Source organism: Danio rerio, chromosome 2 (assembly GCF_052040795.2).
Source record: "Danio rerio strain M-AB ecotype USA chromosome 2, GRCz13ab, whole genome shotgun sequence".
Lineage (NCBI taxonomy): Eukaryota > Metazoa > Chordata > Actinopteri > Cypriniformes > Danionidae > Danio > Danio rerio.
The window spans coordinates 43,839,833-43,864,705 of NC_141022.1; the positions used below are offsets into that span (position 1 = coordinate 43,839,833).

Here is a 24,873-nt window from a genome sequence, read left to right on the forward strand (position 1 = left end):
AGCAAAACAGTCCAGAGACAGCCAGACAGAGCTCTCTCTCTCTCTCTCTCTCTCTCATACGCGCGCACTAACACATACACACAAGCGCCAAGCAGACACACAGGCAGGCAAAGCTCTGTCTCATTCGCATAGCAATATCCACGATATTGCTAGACAGCCCGCTCCCGTCCCAAATTAAACCTGTTACCGACCGCTCCCGCGATTGATTCGGAAATTTATTCCCGCGCCGCAGAAATCTGGCGCGGGGACAGCCGCGGGAATGCAGACCTCTACCACGGAGCTCCGTAAACAAACAGCACGCGTCGCGTTTTTAACGTGACTTTGCACGCGATAAGAGAATATAGCCAGTTAACCTGATACAGTACACTCGGTTACAAGTAACAAATCACAACTAAATACATTTGCAAGCTAGAGTCAACGAGGCAACTTTAATCGCACGTACTTACATTTGAGAAATGGAGGAAGAAACTCAACCTGATGTCCATTAGTAAGTTAATCTTTACTGATCCTTACTTTAACAAACGCTGATGAAGTATTCTTTGTAGCCTGTAGTTTCCAGAAGTTTCCAACTGCTTGGTTATAATGCTGAGGTTTCATCTCTGGGTAGAGAATCGATAATGTCCATCTGCAGTGTGACTTCAATCGACCGGCATGTTTGTGTGCGTGTGTTTGTGGGTGTGTGTGTGTGTGTGTGTCTGGGTTTCTGCGTCAGAGGGCGGGGCCTCAGGTTTGAAATCTCCCGGGTTTGCGCGTGCACGTGAATAACTTGGTTTCGTTCGTACGTCATGGCGAAACACCTAATGAATCGGTATCAAGGCGACTCGTTTGAAGCACTATGAGTCGACTCTTTTATAGATGAATCAACCGTTTTAAACACTGTACACTAACAGATTTAAGCCTTAGCTGGATACTTCACTTCACTTAGAGCTGTGTTACACACTACATGGAGGGGAATTTTCAAAAACCCGTAATATGGGCTCTTTAAAATGTAAATACTGTCGCTTGACAGAGGACTATAAATAAGATATCTGTGAACAACTCAAGGTAAAGGCAGGAGCAGCTAGACTATTGTTTTTTGCGCCGAACTCTGTATAATGGGGTTGTTTATGTTTTTAAGTTCATTATTATATGTTACAAATGATACTGCATTAATTAATATGATTTAAAGCAACATTTTCTACTTATATTTTAATTAAATAGGAAATTACCCATGGAACATTTTACGTAAATGGGTTTGGTATATATATTTGGCCCACAGACCTCAATCAAGTTTGCTTTTTAGCCCTTTATAGGAAATGTTTGACCACTCCTGGTCTATATAGTTGTACTTTTAGAGCTCATGATTTTCTCCTCACTGTCACTGCTGTCATTGTCCACATACACTGTCAAATAAAGGCAGAAAAGTCTAAAATATAACTTGCAAAAATATGTAAACACAAACAAACACCATGCATATACTGCAAAATAGCTTTTCTTAGAATTTTTGTCTTATTTAAATAAGACATTTTCTACAAGTAAAAAAAAAAACATTGTTTAATTTTCAGTAAAAACATAAACATTTGTGGAATTTAAGTTGCATTGCATTTACTTACCAACTAAATTCATTAGATTATAAGTAGACTGTTAGGTTGGGGTTGGATTTAGGGTTAGTGTAATTTGACATGTACATTTATAATGTATAAAAATTTTGTTTCTTCAGAATTTACTTAGAATGGAGAAAGATATTTTTTTCTTAAATTAAGTCTAATATTCTATGGTAACAAGCTACATGCTAACTCTGAAATTGTAAACAAATGCCTCTGTAATTTATTTTATTTCCTCTTTTCATCAGCATTATTTTGCAGAGTAAATACTTGGTCACACTTTATTTTGATGGTCCGTTTGTTAAATATAGTGCACCTACATGTCAACTAATTATCATTAGATTATAAGTAGACTATTAGGTTGGGTTTAAGGTTGGGGCTGGGGTTAGTTGACATCTACTTGCAAAGTTTCTTATAGTCAGTTAAATGTCTGTTGAAGGAGCAGTATCAACAGATAAGGCAGACAGTCTACTGATACTCAAAATAAAGTGTTCCCGTAAAATAATCTGCAAATGGGATAAAATAATATTATATATATATATATATATATATATATATATATATATATATATATATATATATATATATATATATATATATAAATATATATATATATTTTTTTTTGTTATCTAATACAACATTGTTTTACTTACATCATTAGTTATTTAGCTTATTTTAAGGAAACACCCACTTAATTTTCACTTCTTTCTTATTTATTTAGACTATATAGAAGACAAAACCTAGTAAGAAGGTAAAAAGTAAGAAAGGCAATCAGTATATATATATCCCAAATTGTCTTAATCTTAGCTGATTTGCTGACGGTGGCTGTGTTTGACTCCTCAGGTGAGTTTGGTGAGGTGTGCAGTGGCCGTCTGAAGCTCCCCAGCAAGAGGGAAATCTATGTGGCTATCAAGAGTCTGAAAGCAGGATATTCAGAGAAACAGAGGCGGGACTTTCTGAGCGAGGCCAGCATCATGGGCCAGTTCGACCATCCCAACATCATCCGACTGGAGGGAGTCGTGACCAGATGTAAGTGTTCACCTTCATCCAGCTTGTAAAACAAGAGACTGTAATTTTTATAGGTGCCTTAAAGTGACTTGAAATGCTCAGCTTTGTTTACTGTGGGATGCATTTTTTTGTCATTATATCATTAGGGTGGGCCATATCAAGGAGCTCCTCCCATTTATTCAAAATGGCCAGTAGCATTTTGTTTATGTTTCTTTATATCACAGCTGTGCCAGAGTAGTTTAGCTAATAAGCTTAGCCATTTAGCTACATCTGACTCATGACAGCCATAGTCTATAAAAGCAATGATGAGTCTAACTGTTTAGAGTCTGTCTTAACTGTTTAAACCACTTTAAAATACAGCATTTAGTCTATTTCATATTGGTTTGGTGTGTTTTTCATGGCCTGTGTCAACATACTCATACGCTATTGTGTCTCTGGGCTGAAATCGACAGTGTGTGTGTGCTGGGGCAGATGGTGTGGTGCTTTAAATACTAGAGGGCATTAGATTGGTCAGAAGATCTGATGTGATGCTTAAAGTACTCATGAAATTAAAACTAACTGTATTGATTTTGTTAGCTGATATTGCTAGTTTTGTTGTACACAATTCATCTGTGCATGTCATTAAGAAAAAAAAAAAAGTAGTTTGCCTTTATAATTTTTAATTGTAATCTGAAAATGGACTACATGTTTGTTTTCAGTTAAATTCTCAGATTATGTTTGTATGAGGGACTGTATTGGGCATGGATAACCAGGCCCGTAGCTAGCCTGGTGAAAGGGGTGGTTCTTTTTTTTTTTAAAATGTGGACCTTTTTACAGTTACAGTGACATTTTAACCACACTTTTCAATGTACCAAAATATTTCTTAAAGATTTCAAATAATGAAAAATAAACCTATAAAATATACACATATACATATTTTTATTAATACTAATTTATTACATAATGTATCAAAAATACATAAAAATAGGAATCTGTTAAGGTTTTAAATTAAAAACTGTAGTGCGTTGTTTTTGTTAGGCAAAAAACAAACTGGCCGGTACATTTAACTTTCCTCAGATAGAATTTTGCCTTTTGAATAATAAAAAATAAATAAAACACGGTCATTTTTTTTTGTTTTATGTTTTTTGTTTTAAGAATAAGGCTCCAGATTTAGAATAACTTGAATTTACTTGTAAAATGTTTTCTTTATTTAACAACAATAAAGTAGCAAAAAAATTACTTCACATACATCTTATTGCATGTTTTCTTGCACAGCCAGATGTTGAACTGTTAATTATTTGCATTGGCCAAAACTGATTAGCTGAAGTCACACCGGTGTGACGGCCAACATTCTGCTTGACCTTAAAGCCTTTTTGATGGGTTGTGGGTTATTTTCACCACTTATGGTGGTGTAGCAAATGAGCTCATGTTTTGGGACAAATTGTAAACCTACTATATGTCAGTGAGGGGTGGGTCTTTTGAACTACTAGCCTGATAACATATTTAACCACCCCCCTCCAAATGTCAGTTTTGACAGCACTATGACAACAAACAAAAATGATGAGGAGGAGGTGTCTGTTGTAATAGCTCTACTAAAACCTTTTTTTCTAAATCTTTCTGAATGAAATGCCCACTTTATTACATCCAATCAACTCGCAGTTTAAAAAAAAACAAGCTACGCCCACTGTTTCATCATTTAATAATATAATTATAATATTCAATTTCTCTAGGGAAAAAAGAAAAAAAGTTGCAGCTTGCAGTTCATGCGGACTTTAAGCATATGGTGATGTTTTAAATAAATGTTGATCCATATTTTGATAATTGAGAAGCTACATGTTTTGAATGGTTATATTGTCTGAACTTGGATCTTGTGTTTGTTTTGGAGCACAACTTTGCTTATAGATAACCTTATGACTAACTTATTGTTGATACACACACACACACACACACACACACACACACACACACACACACACACACACACACACACACACACACACACAAAGATAAAAAATAAATATATGTACAGTTGATGGCAAAATCATTAGCCCTGCAATTTAAAGGCCTAACAAGATTATAAGGTAAACTAGGCAATTTAGGTTAATTAACAAGACAAAAGTGGTTTTGTTCTGTCGCCAATTGAAAAAAAAAAATAATAATAATCCTAAAGGGCGTAATAATATTAACCTTAAAATAGTAAAAACTGTTTTCTCTTTTTTTTTTTATTTCAGCCAAACTAATCAAAATAGGACTTTCAGCAGAGAAAAAAAATATTATAGGGGAATGCTGTAAAATGCCCTTTTTCTTTTAAACATCCCTTGGGAAATGGGAACATTGGGGGGAAATATGTTAAATATATATATTTTTTTTCTTCATTGTTGGATAGCACAATGCTGACAGTATCTGATTATTGTGACTGCACCAGCAACACTCTTCCGTCACGCTGGTCACGTTGGTGTTTGGATGGTGTGGTGATGAAGAGGCAGATGGAGGTGTGCTCGCCTGTTCCACCTGAATGCCTCTGTTGAGCTCAATCCTCCAACAAAACCACTGGAGGACAAAGACTCGCTTCTGCTGATGGATTGTAGAGCAGTTTAAACATGACTAAACCTATATTGTAACTCTGTTTGGTTTAAAAAAGAAAAGGATACATGTAGTATTAAATGAGATACAGAGTTAACTGAAGACTTAAATCAAATCAAACCTTGCAAAAGTGAGAACACACCCTTGAAATGGATAAAAACTGCTTGTTTTTATCTTTATTAGCAAATTATATACTGTGAAGTGTTGAAATCATCATAATTCAGCAACAGAGGGATAGTACAAATCAATGGTTTTTAATAGCTAATGCAAAAGAAGATTTTAAGGGGTAGTTCACCCAAAAATTTAAATTTACTCACCATTTCCTCAGATTCATGTGGTTCCAAAGCTTAATGAGTTTCTTTATTCTGTTAAACCTGCAATCATTAACTTCCATAGTAGAAAAGGTATGCTTATCATCTATTTATTTGATTATTTTATTTATTCTAGAAAACGAAACACCAGAAAAACAGTTAATATTTCATTTTACTATTTTTTTCTGTAACAAAAAACAAACACAAAACAAAAATAAAAAAACGAATCAAAAAACTATGCAATTTTTTTTTTGGTTTATTTGTTTGGCAGTATTTTAAGTTTGGGGTGAAATATTCCTTTAAGATTGTTATGCTAACCTTTACATAATTCTATATTTTAACATAATCACAACAAAAAACGTCTATAATGTTCAAACAAATTTGTGAGCATAGAATATTCTTTGTTTATATCGCCTACTTCTCCAATCTTTGACTGCTGTGTTGAGCTTGTATGTTTTGTGGCCTGTCTCCGTTGTCTAAATTGGATCTTAATCGCAGGCAGAGATAGACTTACACAGCGTTATGTGTTCGAATCTCATTATCTCATCAGTAATGGGCAAAGCTTATCGTCCAACTTCAGCTTTCAGCAGACGTCAAACAAAAAGCTTTTCTTTAGAGCGTCATTATGACTGAACACACATCCACGGCCCTGCGCACTTCCTATAGAGCGCAACAATGACAGTATGCATATTTATGACCGCATGAATATTAATCATTTAAATAGTTAATTGGATGTGTTTTAAGTGTCATAAATATTCAACAGCGCACATACGAAGAGCGAAGTCTCGACATTTCTTATTCATTTTTCGCTCTGGTCTTTCTAATGCGCCATGCTAATTTTGACCTTTTGTTAGCATTGGTTTGTGCAGTTTACAGAACTCTTTTCTCCGTAAATCGAGTTTGCTTTTCATTTCCAAAAGGCAGACGCTGCCTAATTGCCTGTCTTCCAGTTATAAGTGGTATATTTATGTTCTGAGCAAATATCAGGGGCTCCGGGGTTAAAGCCCGGTTCAGTATCTACTTGGAAGAACAGAGTAGCGGTTTAAGTGAGAGTAATGCATTCAACATTGGGCTGCACTTTGACCTCTGTGTTCGTGGAATAGACCAGTGTGCTTCTGGAGTCTAAAAATAGACCACTTTTGACAGGGTAAAGGGAAGTTTAACAGAAGGTTTAGTGGGAGAAATTAATGAATTTGTAGGGAAGAAAAGATAGAGAGCTTAGAAATGTACAATTATCTTTCTCATTTTAAACACTGGAGATTGCAAGATGTTTGTTACTTAACCACTTATCTGTGACTCCCACATTTTCACACTTGAAATTTATAAGTGATAAAACAATATTATATTTAGTGTGCCAAGATAAGTTCGGGTTTGTGATTTTTTAAAATAAATATACTTACTATTGGTATGATCTAAAGTATACATTTAGATTTTTTAGTATATGAGTTGATTTTTGATTTTGGTTTTTAAAGATATATATATATATATATATATATATATATATATATATATATATATATATATATATATATATATATATATATATATATATATATATATATATATATATTTTTTTTTTTTTTTAAGATACATATATCGAACAAATAAAATCAAAAACATCACAGTATTCTATAGAATGCAGAGCTGGCAAAGTATTTAACTGGCCTACCCCTGCCATTTTTCCACCACCTATGTTGGCAGTGGTGCTTGTGTCATTGTTTGATGATGGCAGTCGAAGCATGTGACTGTTGAATGTTATTGTAAGACAAGTGTATTGCTGGTAACAGGTTCTACAACCACATCAAAAACAATATTGTAACAAATACTTCAATCTCAGCTCTGCTCTCACTGATCTTCCGGTAAGAATATTATATGCTTTATTTTGTATTCCTTCTACTTGTGTTCCTCTGAAACTTTGCCAAAATGATGCTTGTCATTCTTTATAATGCCTAGGAAAAGTATACAAAATCTTACAAAAAGCTGATATCTCATACTTTGCCTAAAACCATCATTCTATACATTTTCTATGCACTCTACACAAAACTGGGATTTCACATATTATAAGAAATCATAAAAGTAGTTTATAGAAAAATTATGAAAAGTATCATAAAGGTATTTTTTTTAAGATCTTCTTCTATCAAAGTGTTTGGCATATTTACATTTAAACATTTTAATACCTGAATTTGCAGTTTTTTTTTTGTTTGTTTTTTTTTACATTATTTTGTTTAGGTGAAATATATGTCAGCTGAAGTAAAACAACATTTAATGTATTACATTTATTTAAGCTATCTGCCAATATTGTATTACTCACTTTTGTTTAGTTTAACTTTATGCAATATAATAATAATAATAATAATAATAATAATAATAATAATAATAATAATAATAATAATAATAATAATAATAAACAACCATTTCAACTATATAAACTTATAATTATAAAATAATAATATGCATGACAGAAATACCAAACTGACTAAAAGTCAAATCTCAAATGCAACAGAAAAGGGAAAGTATAAAACAATAAAACCTAAATTAATTTATTTAAACAAAGTACAAAATTATACAAAACTAGGATTTAATAACAACAACTCTAATAATAATAATAATAATAATAATAATAATAATAATAGTTGTTTTTGCTGTTGTTGTTGTTGTTGTTGTTGTTGTTGTTATTTATTTTATTTTTTGTTATTATTTGTTTTCAGTAACTAAACATTGTCCAGATGCAGAGAAGGTAAAGTGATAGTCATGTCACTGACCATATGGCCTCATGTTCTCTGGCTTTGGGGTTTGTGAACAGTCACACGTATGACAGCGAAGAGAAGCAATTTTACAGATCACTGCTCTGCAGGTCAGTGGCTGCAGGGCCGAGGAGAAGGCAAGAGAACTGCGGAGACTAACCTTTAACTCCAAACACTTACTAAAACATCCATTCCTTTCAGCTCTCGCCTTTAACATACATCCACTGTAAATGAGATCCACTGTATCCGAATGGAGTTTTCTGCATGTTGCGAGGTGTATGTCACATGAGGTCTGTTGGAAAAATGAAATGAATGAATGAGAACCCAGTCCAGGAGACTCGAAACAGGCCGAATTCCTTTATTGAGACATGTTGGTTGACAATGTACCAAAAATGAAAGTACAAAATTAAACTTTAATGTCACATCAACATAATAGCACATAACACAAGCCTAACACACATACATAGAGCAAAAATGACAAGCAAGACAAAAGCAAGAGCTTCCATGCTCGTGTCACTTTAAACTTTGTGCTTCCTTCTGGATTAGCAGTGAAGGTGATGACATCACAGTAATGAAGGTTGACGTCTTCAAGATTAAATGAAAAACTAGGATGGGCGACCCTAAAAATGTAAACAATTTTAACAACATCCAGTGGTTATGAAAAACCTGGACATGAAATAAAGGCTGTTTCTCAATGTGCATTCTTCAGCGTTCTTGCGTCCTCGTGTAACCACAATAATGGAGGATGCGTGAAAGTTCCCGCTCGAGAAGACCCAGAAGTGATTGTGGCTTTTTATATTAATATTAAAGTTTAGATATACAGTTGAAGTCAGAATTATTAGCCCCTTTGAATTATTAGGTCCCCTGTTTAATTTTTTCCCCAGTTCCTATTTAATGGGAGAAGAATTTCCTTTCTCTTTTAAACATAATTCAGGAAATATTTAAATAAGAAAAAAATAAATAAAAGGAGGGCTAATAATTCTGACTTCAACTGTATAACTATATATATATATATATATATATATATATATATATATATATATATATATATATATATATATATATATATATATATATACATATATATTTGTCTCAGGAGTTTCTCTAAATAAAACTATGGGAGTAAACATTGACATGAAAATCTTTATTGCAATTCGTATTGAAATTTGTTTTATTTGTAATGAGCAAAGTATATTTGTAAGATTTTTTATGCATATTATATATTGTGAAAAAAGGGAAAACAATAAAATGATGTATGAATACTGTAATGTTTAAATAATTTTCCATTAAAGAACACGTGAAGGTCATGTGACCATCAGGAAGAATGCAGCATCTCATTTCTCAGAGGGCCTTTTCTTTGTTTTCGCAGCCTCCTGAGTTCAATCTTCTTAGGTAACTTGGCAAGACCGGTCTCCACAAGAACACAAGTCTGTTATTTGAATTCTTGGAATTGAAAAACAGCCAAAGTTTTAGGTTTTTGAAAGTGATTTGCAGACATGAATAGAAAGTGTTCAAACAAAGTTTAAATCTTTATAGTAAATATACACACTTCTCCTTTGCAAAAATGTGTTATAATTAGTATTAGACTGTATTTTTACTTCTGTCTTTATGCAAAAAAAATAAAAAGAAAGAACAAACAAAACTAAACAAAAGCAAGTTATATTAAATCAGCTTAAAATTTTGTCAAAATATCCATAAAAAAACGATTTAATAAAGGAAAAAGCTTAGTTTAAAAACTCTGCCACAGTTTTTTTTTTTTTTTTTTGGTAACCCAATTGAAAACATCACTACTAAAAAAGCAGCAACAAAGAAATTGAGGCTTTTGAATGATGTCTGAGATAAGTTATTAAATCAAATGTGTTTATTGAAACAGTTTATTCATTTATTAAAATAACAAATTCACCACAATGATTTTGACTTCCCAATATTATCCTTCAGAGCTCATTTTAGTAAAGAGCACAAAGAATCCTTTGTAAATGTAGTTTTTTGTGTGTGATTTTTGTTCTTTCTTTCTTTTTTTCATTCTACTTGTGATCAACAAATCCAAAACAGAGGCCCAATCAACATTTCTATATCAGAATAATGTTCCAAACCCCCCTCTCACTGTGATTGCCTCCATTGTTATGTAGATCTTGGATATAGTGCGACTAAAAGAACGCTTTTGGAAATAGCTCTTTTAATTGCTATCTGGTTATTTGTCGGAAAAGTTCTGATCTCTTCGTATCTCTCATTTCCTCCTTTATGTGCCAACAATCATCTAATCTGGAAGCATTCAATTTAGAGGAGGCTATCATCTCCTCTCATCGCGCTCTCAAGCATTTTCCTCCTAACGAAGAGGCTGCTATTTTGAGAAAGCGTTCATTAAAACTGCCGCTCTTTTGTTTAGAGGACAATGAAAGTTTAAAGTCTTACCGAGACTCTTGTGGTGAATTACGTGAACTCGATGTTGCAGATTTAGGGCTGTTATGTACCTCCGGGTCTCTGCTTTTCTAGCCAGCAACGAGAGCTTGGAAAGCAACTCTGTGCTAAGTACATCATGTGTCATTTAGTTAAAACACCATTTGGAAAATCAATAAGACTGTAAAGCTGAAGAACAGCAGCTTTTGTTCTTTTGTTCATAATCGCACAAAGTGGGCCGTCGGGGCATCAAGCTGCTCAATATCTCTTTAATCCTATAAGTTAGCTCCTTGTATATGAAAGCCCTGCCTGGCAGGAGTATATACAGTATTGACACTGCCGAGCAGAAACCTTGTATATCAACACTAGGATGAGAATAATTAAACATACAGTCTTCAAAGCTGATAATGTGGATGATGTAATGTTGAACAGCCTGTGACTGATGTTGAGGAAGTTAATAGGGTCTTGTGTAGTTGTGAATCAGTCTGTGTGGAAACAGTTATTATGGATTGAGCCAAAACATGTGCCTTTTGCTGTAAATCTTGTCAATTTTGGAATCGCAAATCTCCCAAAATATTTTTAACAGTTTTCATTGGTTCAATGTAAAGCTATCTGTTTCCAAGAGTACTAACTAAGAACCAGCTGTTCTGACAAAAAGTGGACAGGCACCAATCCACTCTAATTAAGAACCAATAGTAATATTTTATGAAAAAAAGAAAAGTTCAAATATTGAAATACAAGGTTTCCACCCGACAGTGACTATATGGAGATTTGACTTCTGCTGTTGCCACCGTAACCCCTGCCATAATAAAACCGCTTTAACACAGGGTGTAAAATCAATACTCTATTTGCAATAAGGCTCCTAACTCTGGGTGATCCAGCATTGAGAATGGGCCAATCTGCTTGCCTGATTTGAGCTTGTTAAGCGGTGTCACTGCTCAGGCCCCGATGAGACGAATACAGGCCAAATCTAAAACCTCTGGTGTTTCGCTTTCCACACAAACACTCATCATCAAGCTGCTGCGCTTCCCTTCCTATATGCGATTACACAGTCTGCCTTGTATCTAATGTCGTAGACTATTTTTATCACGTACACACACTTTAGATGTCAAATCACCTGCAACAAAGGTCTGTTTCCTTTAATGATTATCCTGCAATACCGGTTAGAGCTAAATCGCAGGGGCATTGCATTACACAGATGAGGTGTTATGTGATATTGATTACTTGAGTTTGTTGCAGGTATTCATTTTTTTTTCCCCGAAAGTGTGATACAAACATGTAGGTCAGTGGGACTCCGCTGGGAATAAATTCATCCAGCGATTTTCCCCTGTAAGTACATATAGAGTTCAAAAGATTTTGTGTGGAAAATGCATCTGACAGAAAACGTACTGTGACAGCTTTGTTTAAGTGGATGTGGCTTGTAAGTCTCTGTCCTAGATATTATAACACAAGTTGACTTGGATATGTGCTGTTCTTTTTTAATAGGAGACAATGGCATCTTCTTATTTCTCTTTTTATCTCTGATTATTTTTTTTATAGTCATGTTTACTTCTTTAGACACTTTTAACCAAAATGACAAGGCAACGATTTAAGCGATCTGTAATTTTTGTGCTCACTTACGTAATTGAGCAAGCTGTAGATCTTTTCTCGAAAGTAGCGAGGGACAGTTGGAAAAAAATGTTTCTGTGAAAATGTTGCAGTCGGTCACTCTATGCTCTCCAGGGCTGCATTTAATCAAAAATACATTAAAAGCAGTATTATTGCAATGGATTCTTGATATTTCGAGTGACTCTTGAGATTTAAAATTTATTATAATATGTATTTTAAAATGTAATTTATTCCTGTGACTCAAAGCTGTACTTTCTTAGCATTATTACTCGAGTTACAAGTTCTATTATACAGATTTGATGTTCAAGAAATATTTATTATTATTATTATTATTATTATCATTATTATTATTATTAATAATAATAATAACAATAATAATAATAATAATAATTTGTTGTTGTCATAATCTTGTTCAAGAAATGTTTATTATTATTATTATTATTGCTATTATTATTTTTTATTCTTATTGTCATCATCATCATTATCCATCTTATTGATATTATTAATAATAATAATAATATATTTTTAATAATTATTATTTTTATTATTATTTAACACTTTAGTCAGTTTTTCAGGATTGTTTGATTAAAAAAAATCTAAATATCAGCGTTTAACTGAAATTAAATATCTTTGTAATAATAAACTACTATTCAAAAGCTTAGAATCAGTGTGGTATTTTGTAGTCTTTTAAATTGTATTAATTAATTATTTTATTTAGCAAGGATGCTTTAAATCAGAGATGCCCAAAGTAGGGTCCGTGGGCCGAAATTGAACCATCGAAATCCTTTAATTTGGCCCAACGTCTCATCTGAAAAGAGAGTGAGAATGATGGAGAGGGTTTGATGGAATGATGAAAGCGAATTTCTTTGACAGAGATCTTCATTAAGAATTTAAAGAAAAACCTTGTTTCTTTGTTTAATTTCAGAGCAACAAAAACTGAAATTAAATGATTCAGTTAAATGATATAAATGAATCAGACTTGTCACTTGACAGATAGAGGACAATGCACAAGACATGTGCGAGCAAATGAAGGCAGTAGAGGTTCGACTAGTGTATTTAGCATTGAACTCCATTGTGTTATAAATGGGATTGTTTGTTTTTTAAGTATTAAGTTCATTAAAAAATGTTAAAATATTACTGGATTAGTTAATAGGATTTAAAGCAACATTTTCTAGTTTTTGTATAACATCGAATAATTTAGCAATTTCCCTTTGCAAATGTATTATTCTGTTCAGAGAATTCTACTCAATGAAAGTTACTGTTTTTTGAGCAGCAAATCAGAATAGACAGTTAGTATCTGAAGACACCAAGTGAAAAAAATGTTTCAGATGTAATTTTGTCCCATTCATCCTGCAAACAAGTCTTGAGGTGACTAACAGTACAATGACTTTATTGTCGCGTTTTGTGCTTTAAAATGTGCCACACATTTTCTATTGGTGACCGGTTGGGACTACAGGCAGGCCAGTCAAATACATGTAGTTTCTCTGCAGCCAGGAATTTGTAATGTATGCAGAATGTGGTTTTGCATTGTCTTGTTCAAATAAATATGCATGGGCATCACTGGAAAAGAAGGCATTCTGCTACAAATACTTTTCAGCATTAATAGTGCCAGCAAATCAGAATATTATTATGATTTCTGAATAATCATGTGACTAGAGAAATCATAACATGACATTACGAAATAAATGATTCGAAATTCAGGGAATGAAAAATCAATACCTTTGCTATTACACAAAACACTGTACCATATTTGTATGGGTGCACCAGACAGCTGCAATGTCTGCTAAACAGTAATTTGCAATCCTACCTAAACCGTATTTAGTGTCACCCTCAGGGTTTTTGATCTTCACAGCATGTAAATGTATAACCTCAACCAGTGCTGAAGATATGTACCTGAGGCCACACTTACTGAACCACAAATGTTAATTCATTCCAGAGCTCATTGTACACCACTGCTATCCCAGCAGTGAGGGTTCACAAAGGGTTAAACATATTCATCTCTTTGTAGAAACAACGCCGAAAGAAAAGCACAGGTCTTGAGGGTGAAATCACAGAGATATGCCTGCCCTCGGTCCATAATACATGTGATGCTAATGCAGGAAGCCCTCAATGAGCTCTATTGTGCACGTTTGAGATAGAGAACACACCGTTTCTACCGGATAAAGATGAAGCTTAAATGTGTGCGCTTGTGGTTCTGCTGTAACCTTTTATATCTTATCAGGAAAAATTGCCACCTCAGATGTCTAGATGATCACTTGATAACTCATGAATTAGAGGGGAAATTAAAAAAAATCCCCTCAAGGTTGCCAGAGATTAATGTCAAGAGCGGATCCTTCAGATTTGTTTTCCCGAATAGCCCATAACAGGGAACGTGTTATTGGTTTAACGGCAGCTGTAATCATTGCTGACGGTTGTTTTAGCACTTAAACCAACGTAGAAAATCAACACAAGATGACCTTTCAAAAAGATTTACCAGAGCTGTTTTATTATCAGAGATTTAAGACCAAGTATAATCAAGCATTTAGTATGGAATTTATTTTCTATGTAAATTCCAAGCTTTTGAAACCAGTTCCGCACGGATTAGAGATTTAGGGCTCTATTTTGACGGTCCATGCGCAGAGCGCAAAATGCAGGGCGCAAAACACAGGGCGCAAACGCTTTCAGGGCATGTCAGAATACATTTTTGCTAATTTAAGGACGGGAAAATCCGCTTTGCGCCATGGCGCATTGTCTAAAAGGGTTGAGTTTATTTTCTTAATGAGTTATAGGTGTGTTTTGAGAATAAACCAATTAGAGTCTCATCTCCCATTCCGCTTAAGAGCCAGCTGTGTCGCGTCATAAGCGCATTCTCTATTTACAGGATGTAAAGTAGGTCTAAGTGAAAAAACTGAGCATTTCACAAGCAAACAGTTAACAGTTTTTTTTTTTAACAGAAAACTGTTAAACAGAGCATCTACTGCGTGAGAATGAGAGATATGGATCACTTTCACTTTCGCTCTTGGATAGGGAAACCTTTACGCACAGACATCAATTAGTCTATAAATAAATAATTGCATTGTTAAGCGCAAATATTCGTTTCAAAACTATTTCTAAATTCAGTTCTAATTTCCAGCAAACGAATAAATGAACGATAATAACGAAGTGTGCTCAAAAGCCTGAGTTATATCCTAAAACACATGCTGTGCCCCATATGGTCTAAAACCTGACAGGTGGGCAAATCTAAGCTTGTTTTTAATAAAACAAATATAATTATGGATATAATAAATAATACTGCTAATAATAATAACATTATACAAAAGCAAATTGTTATGAATGAACTGGAAAAGCCTCCCAAGATGAAGGCATAAAAGCAGTAATTTTTCATATTTATGTAGGCTAGAAAATAATATGTTTTGTAATATTTTAGACCTTTATATTTATATCCTATATCTATTCTTATTATATCCTATATATATCCTTAATATTTAATTTTTTTATATGTAAAGATATTTGCCTATTGCTCTCTTGTGCGTATTAAGCAGTGTGTAAGCGAGGCGCAACTCTGCGCCGGAGTTTAGACCGGGTTTGTTTTGGTCTAATGAAAAATCTATTTTAGTTTCTCAAAATAGCGACGCGCCAGCAGTGCGCCTCAGAACACCTTCCTTTTTAGACCAGAACGCCTATAGACGCACATATGAGCGCAAATGCATTTGCTATTTAAACAGCGTAGCGCAACGCCTCAAAACGACTCTTGCGCCAAGCTGAAACTACCAAACAAGTATTGCGCCACGCCTTGCGCGACATTGCGCCGGGTGTATGATACCGCCCTTAATATTTGGTCCACGGTGTATTTTTAAGGCTTGGTTGTGTTTATAAGATGCAAAGAAATGTGTGCTCATGCTTCATTTCTAAAAAAAAAATCATGTAAAAACATTAAAAAATAATTTTTTAAATATCCTACTTTGACTATAAACAGCTACTCTGCTAACATGAAAACAACTGTCATATGTTCTAGTTCCTCCTAAAGGCCCCCCCTCAAGAGGCTCTGATTGGTCAGCTAACATAATGTGAGGTGATTCGTGGATCAGCTTCACATCACTAGAAAAACATCACACTCTTACAAGCATGCACTTTTGCACTGTGCAAACACTCAGAGTAGCTGTTAGCCGTATCAGTTTGTGCCTGAATCAGACAGAAAATGACACAGAGGATGCAGCTGAACTTCATGCCTGCTCTCTTAAATAAAATCTGACATGTCTTTCCAACATAATCTCATGGCAATTGGTAACTTTGTTTTAGTGGCTAATTCGTATGAATTCCTATGATCTAATTCATACAATTTAGTATGATTTGCTCATCGCCTGATGACGGTTGGTTTTAGGGGTGGGGTTGGGTGCCATGCCTCCTTTTTAAAATAGTACATTTTCGTACAACTGAACAAAACTGACAAAATGTAAAATACTTATGTTTTCTCATGAGATCAGGTTGGTCGTCACATATATTTAGAATAAGCATGTGTAAGCAATATGAAACATTCACATATCTTTTGTGAATTAGTTATTTGAGTTGTAGAACGCACAAAAAGCAGCTGCATAGAGAGACACTGCAGCGCTGGTGAAGATTGTGGGTGTTTACAGGGGTTTGACTGATAAATATATTTTTGTAGCCATACTGTTATCAATGCCAAACAGCATTTACCGTTGTTTACATCCTCATTTACGCCCTTGCTACAACAACATACCATTAATGCTAAAAACTATGCGTGTAATAATAAACATGCATAACAAATAAAAATACTTACAGATTGTGGCTCACCATCCACAGCTTCGTCTATTATTTATGGAGCATAATAAAAATTAAATTGTGAGCACTTCTCTCTTTGTGTTATGTCCTTTTAAACAGAAACAGAACAAGCTCTGAGGAAATAGCAGCGTTTGGATGGCACTTTAGCTTTATCTTCTGCTCGCAGTACAGAACACTTCTAAATGAATCACACATAACAGGTTACCAGCACAATCTTTAGTACTACTATAGTACTCCATACAGCCTGCAATCTGTTGCCTGCAGTCTCCTTGCACCTAAACAGCCAAAGACACAAACAGTTGTGAAAATTTACATCTTGTGGATTGTCTTACACGTAAACGTAAAGTGTGTGAGCTGAGCACATAGGTGCTTTCAGTTCTGGAGTCTCTCACCTTGGCTATAAAAGGTTTTTGTCATTGTCTTGTGATCGCTTATATTAGGCTTGTCTATTTTGTGAATATGGTTATTCTTTGGCCAATAAATAAATGTATAAATAAATACAAATGTTGCTTAAAATAAATAAATGTAAAAAATAAATAGGGCGAGGCAGTGGCACAGTAGGTAGTGCTGTCGCCTCACAGCAAGAAGGTCGCTGAGTCGCTGGTTTGAACCTCCGCTCAGTTGGCATTTCTGTGTGGAGTTTGCATGTTCTCTCTGCCTTTGTGTGGGTTTCCTCCGGGTCCTCTGGTTTCCCCCACAGTCCAAAGACATGCGGTACAGGTGAATTGGGTAGTCTAAATTGTCCGTAGTGTGTGTGTGTGTGTGAATGTGTGTGTGTGTGTGTGGATGTTTCCCAGAGATGGGTTGCGGCTGGAAGGGCATCCGCGGCGTAAAAACTTGCTGGATAAGTTGGCAGTTTATTCCGCTGTGGCGAGCCCGGATTGATGAAGGGACTAAGCCGACAAGAAAATGAATGAATGAATGAATGAATGAATGAATACATAAATAATTAAATAAATAAAATACATTTTAAATAATGCCTATTTTGGTTAAATAAATAAATAAATAAAAATAATAAATAAATGAATAAAAAAATACAAAAATAAATAAATAAATAAATAAATGCATACATGCTTTTGTATAAATAAATGCATGATTAAATAAATAAATAAATAAATAAATAAATAAATAAATAAATAAATAAATAAATAAATAATTTTGTTTAATGTAATTGCTTTTAGTAAAAAAAATAAATAAATTTACATCATGAATTTTGATTATATAGTTGCCTACCCCACCCTAACCCTCAGTAGAGAAAAAAATAATATTGCACCATTCCTGATCTTAGTAGATCCCCAGAATCTGTATGAGCATTGGCACTGCTTGTTTGCCACTATGCTAATTTGCTTTGTGCTTATTGCATTTGGTCAATATGTAAATAAAAACGTCTTTGTTCTCTAATTTGCACATTGTCTGTACAACATCTGCAGAAATTTCCAGGCCCAACCGGCGCTGTTTTGAAATTGCGGTCTCCTGCAAATTGGCCCTGTTTGGTAAATCTGGCCCTAAGTGTTTAACTGCACATCAAACTCATGGTTTCTGTCTGTGTGCTCGGCTCTTAGTCCGAGGTCAAGGCTCCAGGAGGTTGGGGTAAGCTTCTCTGATCGGATCCACAGACTCGGCCACCCGCTTTTTCAGGATCAATGCCAGTCGCTGCTTCAACTGTCTTTCTGATAAAGCGATGGCCACCCGTTGTTGTGCCATTCCCAGAACACAGCTCGCCGCAGTCCTTTCCCCCTCTTTCTCCATCCGTGGTTGACAGCTACATTAGTCTGCCTCTGAAAAGTAAAAGGAATTGCATTTTTTCCACCTTTTTTTCGGATGAGACATGGGGGTGTGTTTGGGGGTGTCGAGGAAGGCATTTATCTCAGTGAGATAGTGATTTAATTTTAGGTGATGTATCACCAGCCGGTTGCTGTGGTGATGCTCAGAGGGGGGGTGATCAAAGCTGTTTTTCACAAACTCATAGAGACACGTATGTATGTGCACACACGCATAAAGCTCACGTCCCATGACTGGAGCACATATCTCAGTTTCCACAGTGGAGATGTGCAGAATGTAAGTCATTTATCAGCACTGACACGGCGGGTGTTTACACGTCCCTGAAAGAGACAGGGACAACAGCCCACAACTGAGCGCCCATGTCTATAATAAACACTGATACACTGACACACATGGAGTCCTCATATTTTTTGCTGTAGTAATCAAAAAGATTTTTACTGAGTTCAAAGCTCTATATCTATTCATTAATTCATTCATTTTCTTTTCGCCTTAGTCCCTTTATTTATCAGGGGTTGCCACAGCGGAATGAACCGTCAACCCTCAACTTGTGTTTGACAACAAAAGCTGCTACATCTCAAGATGACACGAATCAAATTTTATATTTTCAATGTAGCAGCGCGCTGATACGCTGGCTTTTATGAAGACAGTGTTTTATTCCACTTTCAATTTAGATTTAAAAGATGTAGTTCGATGTACTGCGTGAGCCTGCCTGACTGTCACTGAAAGGCAAATGAAAACGTCCCTTACCTCAAAACTTTCTGCATTATTGGAAAAAGAAAACATATTGTACGTATACAGTCAAAAGTTTAACATGCATTCATAACGTATTTTTGCGCAGCGATGCTACTTTGAGTCCGATTTACTATACATTATTATTACACAGCAACTTTATTTCATGAAAGACGAAAGTAAACAAAATGCTGTTTTTTTAACATGTACTGTATGCTATGACATGATATACATAGAAGAGAAGAAAAAGAGATGATCAAGACCTTGAGTATGGTGAGAATGAATAAATGACAGTGTCTAAAAGTGTCTGAGACATCCCCTTTTTCCACAGTAGCCTACCTTTATTTTTAAAAGATAAATATAATGTATAAAACTATACATTATTTATATTACTTAAATCACTCTATGTCTGAAAAGCTTAATATAAATGGACATTTTATAGATATTGAAGTTTTTCAATGTTTGCTCTGTTCTACTTGCAGTACACTAAAATATTTGAATTGATGTTATTTTTATTTTTATTTTTATTTTGCGCTAAGGTTTTCCTGAATTAAATCTTTAAAAATCAGGATGCTGTGTAGTTTATGAGATCAATGAAATCCTACTTGATTTGACATCATGCCGCTTTGTTTACTGCAGTAACCAAGCTAGATATATTGATAGATTGGTAGATAGATAGATTTTTATTCAGTATATAAATAATGTTCTAGTTTTGGATTGGTTTCTTTCATTAATATTTAGTAAATATACTGCAAGTTAAAATCTTGCCAGTGTTTCCGGTTGAAATGTGGTCATAAGGTTTTAAAATGTATGGAAAGAGTCTTATTCTTGTATATACTCTCGAAGAAATTATCAACCAACATTAACAAAAATTGTTTCTGAAAGCACTCAACTATTGCACATTTAAGCTAGTGTCGATAAAACTGGACTGTAATAATCTATAGCATTGGACATATTTTTTTATAGATAAAAATAAATAAAAAAAAACGTAGAAAGTGTTGTTTTAACATCTGTACCTATATTGACCTTTAATTACAAACATGCAGATGCCCCATAGATTTAAATTTAAAAAGGAGTGAAACCTTTTTTAATAAAATGGTGGAGAGGATAACATTTATCCAAATCGACTTGCAACAATTAAGTTAGCCCCCCAAAAAACTCAAGAATTTTGTCATTTAGCTCATTATAATAAGTAGTTTAAACAAACAGCCAACATTTTTTTTTTTTTTTTTTTTTTTTTTGAGTGTGGGGTTTGGTACCTTGCTCAACTGTGGTGGAAGAGAGTGCTGGTTATTCACTTCCCCCACGTGCAATCCAATCTGCTGTTGACTGTTTTTAACACTGCTTAATGCAAAATTCCACTCATCAATTCATTTTGTCTGCTTAAAAGTGAATATTTATAAGGAGCACTTCACCCCCTGAATGCTAGCATGATAGCTTGTGCGCTGCTATCTGAAGCACAGGATGCACTTAACATTCAGTGTCTGTACATGTACCTATAAGCCTCTGCTCTGGAGACCTACTTATGCTTGGCGTGGGTTGATACACAGCACTGATATGCTCTTTTAACAAGGGCAAACGTGCTGTACACCACTAGAATCATATGCCCTGACTAATCAACAGGCACATTTGACACGGTCATTTTACCCCAGCGGTCACGTTTTGATTTGTTCCATCAAATCTGTACATGGACATTTCTGTCAGATGAAACAGGGTTCGCTAAATTGTTGAACTCCCTGTGACCTGTGAGTGAAGGATTTAGGTCAGAGGATTTGAGAGGGATATGACAGAGTTTGTTAACCGAGACTCAACAAGGCACTGGAACATTTTTTTGGTTTATTTCACTCTGTCACTATATTTCAGATATTGGCGTGCAGATGAAGCCCTGTGGTAGATTGGTGGCAGCAGTAGTATAACTTATGCTTATAGCAAGGCTATAATTTTCCTTCTCCTTGTTCTGAACTGTTGGCTGATATCTAGAGAAGAAACTACAATGGACGCTGCTATCCGTGTGTTCAAAACAGCTTAATGAAATTTAACAGGACATGCGCTTATATTGTTACTTATATAGGCACATATTTTTATAGTCTCTATGTATTCAACTGTAGATAAAGAAAAAGTTAGGGTTTAAATGAAAAGATTTAGGTTAAGTAATTTAATGTCATCATGTTTTAGCACACAATAATAGCATGCTGCTAATTCATTCATTAATTTTTTTTTTGACTAAGTCCCTTTATTTATCAGGGGTCGCCACAGCAGAACGAACCGCCAACTCATCCAGCATATGTTTTATGCAGTGGATGTCCTTCCAGCTGCAACCTATCACTGGGAAACAACCATACACTTTCATTCACTCACATACTACGGCCCATTTAGCTTACCCAATTTACCCATAACGCATGTCTTTGGACTGTTGGGGAAATCGGAGCACCCAGAGAAAACCCACACGAACTCGGGCTAGCCACTGCGCTGTCCCATGCTTCTAATATGTTGCATTATTTTGCTAACATATCAAAAGCATTTTAGCTTATGTTTAATCCAGTGGTTTGCATATTTCTACAACATTTTAGGGCTTTGCTAACATGTTTTAGCATGTTAGTAGCCCTTATAAATGTATAGTTACTGTATGGTTTAGCATTTTGCTAACAAATTTTGCATGTTTAAGTGTGTTTTCAAACAATTGCTAAACTTTTTTTTAACAAAATGCTATTTTGGCACACTATTAGCATGTTTCAAAATGTTGTTAGTATGTCTTGCTACGTTGCTTATGATCTAGCCTATTTTTTCTAAAGTTTTAATATGTATTTAGACACTTTTCTATGTGTTTTACATGTTTTACCATATAACTAGCATATAGGCCAGTTTTTAGACTGTGATATGGAAGCAAAATGTAATCATAAAATGTATGTTAACTTGTTTTTGGACATGAATTGAGGCCATAAAAGACAAAATTGTTTTCTTACATTCTTTTTGCGTGCACATTATTTCCTTTAAATTCTTTCTAGGTTTTGTAACCTAGTATTTCTCAGTTGTAGTGATAGTGCAGATATATCGCTAGTACAATGTACAGTATAACAAATTTTGGGGCTTTTCCACTGTCATTTAAAACAGTGGTCCACAATCTTTTTACCACCACAGACCGCTCAACGCTTGACAATTTAACCGTGGAAGAGAGGGGGTAGTTGGTCGATGGTTTGTAGGTTGCTACCGTTTTCTCAGAGGATGACAAAACATCGTTGTCACTCTGGTATAAGTTTTATTTATGAAGAAAATAACAAAGCACTGCAGAGTTTGGGTGGTCTGTGTTTGTCTGAGATAATTAGTCTACCGAAATGTGTATATTCCATACAAGCTGAAGCTGATCAGTTCTTGTTACGTGACTAGCTTGCGGCTGGGTGGGTCTGGAAGGTGCGAGTGTATCACACTTCCATTGCGAACAACGAACTTGTCTAAACTCTCGAAAAGATGCGATATGCGAACAGCCCCTAAATAAATAGGCTGGTTGAGGACCACTGATTTAAAAGACAAACGTAGTGCATTGTAAAAGTGTCTAGATTTCAGGAGATTTGCCTCTCCTTACCTGCCATCCATCACTGCTTATGCCCAGCACAACAGGTGCAGTGCCCTCCCATCGGCTCCCACAGACTGTCCTGCCCGCCCATCATGACAACAAAGCTCTCTAATTGGTTCTCAGCGGATTAGCCGGGGTTAATTAACTGCTGTCTTTGATGGCGAAGGCTCTGATGAAGCTCTGTCATGCTGAATAATGGGGCTGCCCGGGAGAGAGGCTGAGACTGAGGCCAGGGTTTATCCTCCTCTCCTTCAGTCCTGTGTTTCAGCGTCTCAGCTATAAACGATTAATGACACCATTACCATGATTCATTTCTGTGTGGATTTGTGTAGAATCATCAATCTGTTAGGACATTTTATGTTTTTCCCTCCATCTAGGCTGATGGTAAATCTTGTGTTTTTCGTCTTTTTTTCCCTTTCTTTCTTTATGTCTACAGGCAAGCCCGTGATGATTATTACAGAGTACATGGAGAATGGATCGTTGGATACTTTCCTGAAGGTGAGGAAGGCAAAACACCCCATGGCGCAAATCCATGCCGATGTTCGCTTGCCATTTAAGATGCTGCCTTACATTTAATTACCTACAGCCAATAAACGAGCATCGCTCAAGGGTATAAGCCATGGATACCTCCCTGAAAGTCTATTACTGGAGGGAAATTAAGCATGGAATGGATGCCTGATGGAGACAGAGCAGATTCAGTTGCTTACTGTCCATTAAGGCTATTGCATCCTGTCTTTTGTACAGTGAATATGGCAAGGTTATTATAGTGTATTTTTTTTCAGTACTATCTGAATGTTCAGCCTTGTTCAGTTAGAACTGTGCAATTATTTGTCAAACATGGCAAAACATCAAAAGCGTGCTCCAAGTGTCATCAAAATACAATGCTTCAGTAAACCTTGGTTTAGTTACATAGCTGTAAATAATGGTGATTTTATCTAAAGTAGCAGATACCAAGCGCTCAAGATGACTAAAAGTAATAGTTACAAAAGTGTCAATCAAGTACTTTGGGGACTCACTCTTGTATTTAAATTTATATTTTACATTTAGTTCAAAGTGCCTTGCAAGTGAGGCATTAAGTGACTTGCACAAAGGGAAATAAATACAAGCATTGCTCAGAGATTGCTTAAAAAATGCTTGGGAAGGAAGAGAATATGGAAAAGGTGAGAATTTCTTTTCCTAAATTTATTAAGATGTAGTCAAGTGCTTGTGATTAATTTTTAAAATTCATTTAAATTAATTATATGTGTTTGAAGAGACTTTAAACGTTTAAGAATCACATATATATATATATATATATATATATATATATATATATATATATATATATATATATATATATATATATATATATATATATATATATATATGAATTATTAATTTGTTCAGAATTATACAGTTTTAGATTGAGTTATTGTGCGTTCACACTTAAGGTGGCTAAAGCGTCAAAGTTTGCTCTGGCCGCCCTGGTAACAACTATGTCTGTCTGAGAGTGTCAAAATGACCTACTCAAACTTATAAGAGCCGTTGCAGCATATCAGCAAATCAGTTACATTCCCGCATAAAAACATGCTTTCTAGTGTAAAAGTGTCGCGTACTTTTTGTCAAATTCACTTAACAATGGAAGATCAAGTTGTTGCATGTGTTGTAGCTTTGCTCCATATATCCAATATGTCCATATGCAGGAGCATACAAACCGGGGGGGACCGGGTTGATATGTGTCCCTCACTTTTAGAGGTAGACCAATTAGAAACAGGTGATTATAATAAGTATATGAATGTAAACCTTTGGATCTCATA

At 35.0% G+C, this 24,873-nt stretch overlaps 1 protein-coding gene across 6 annotated transcripts in view; it reads left to right on the plus strand.

Moving 5' to 3' along the window:
• The window catches only part of epha4b (eph receptor A4b), a 242,909-nt gene that overhangs the window by 199,432 nt on the left and 18,604 nt on the right, over positions 1-24,873 (plus strand). For all 6 annotated transcript variants that reach the window (XR_015477916.1, XM_087239983.1, XM_087239979.1 and 3 more), the window contains 2 exon segments: positions 2,427-2,612; positions 23,514-23,575. Coding sequence is in view for 5 of the 6 variants with exons in the window: in XM_087239983.1 (XP_087096109.1) it covers positions 2,427-2,612; positions 23,514-23,575 (248 nt within the window). In the remaining variant the exon portion in view is untranslated.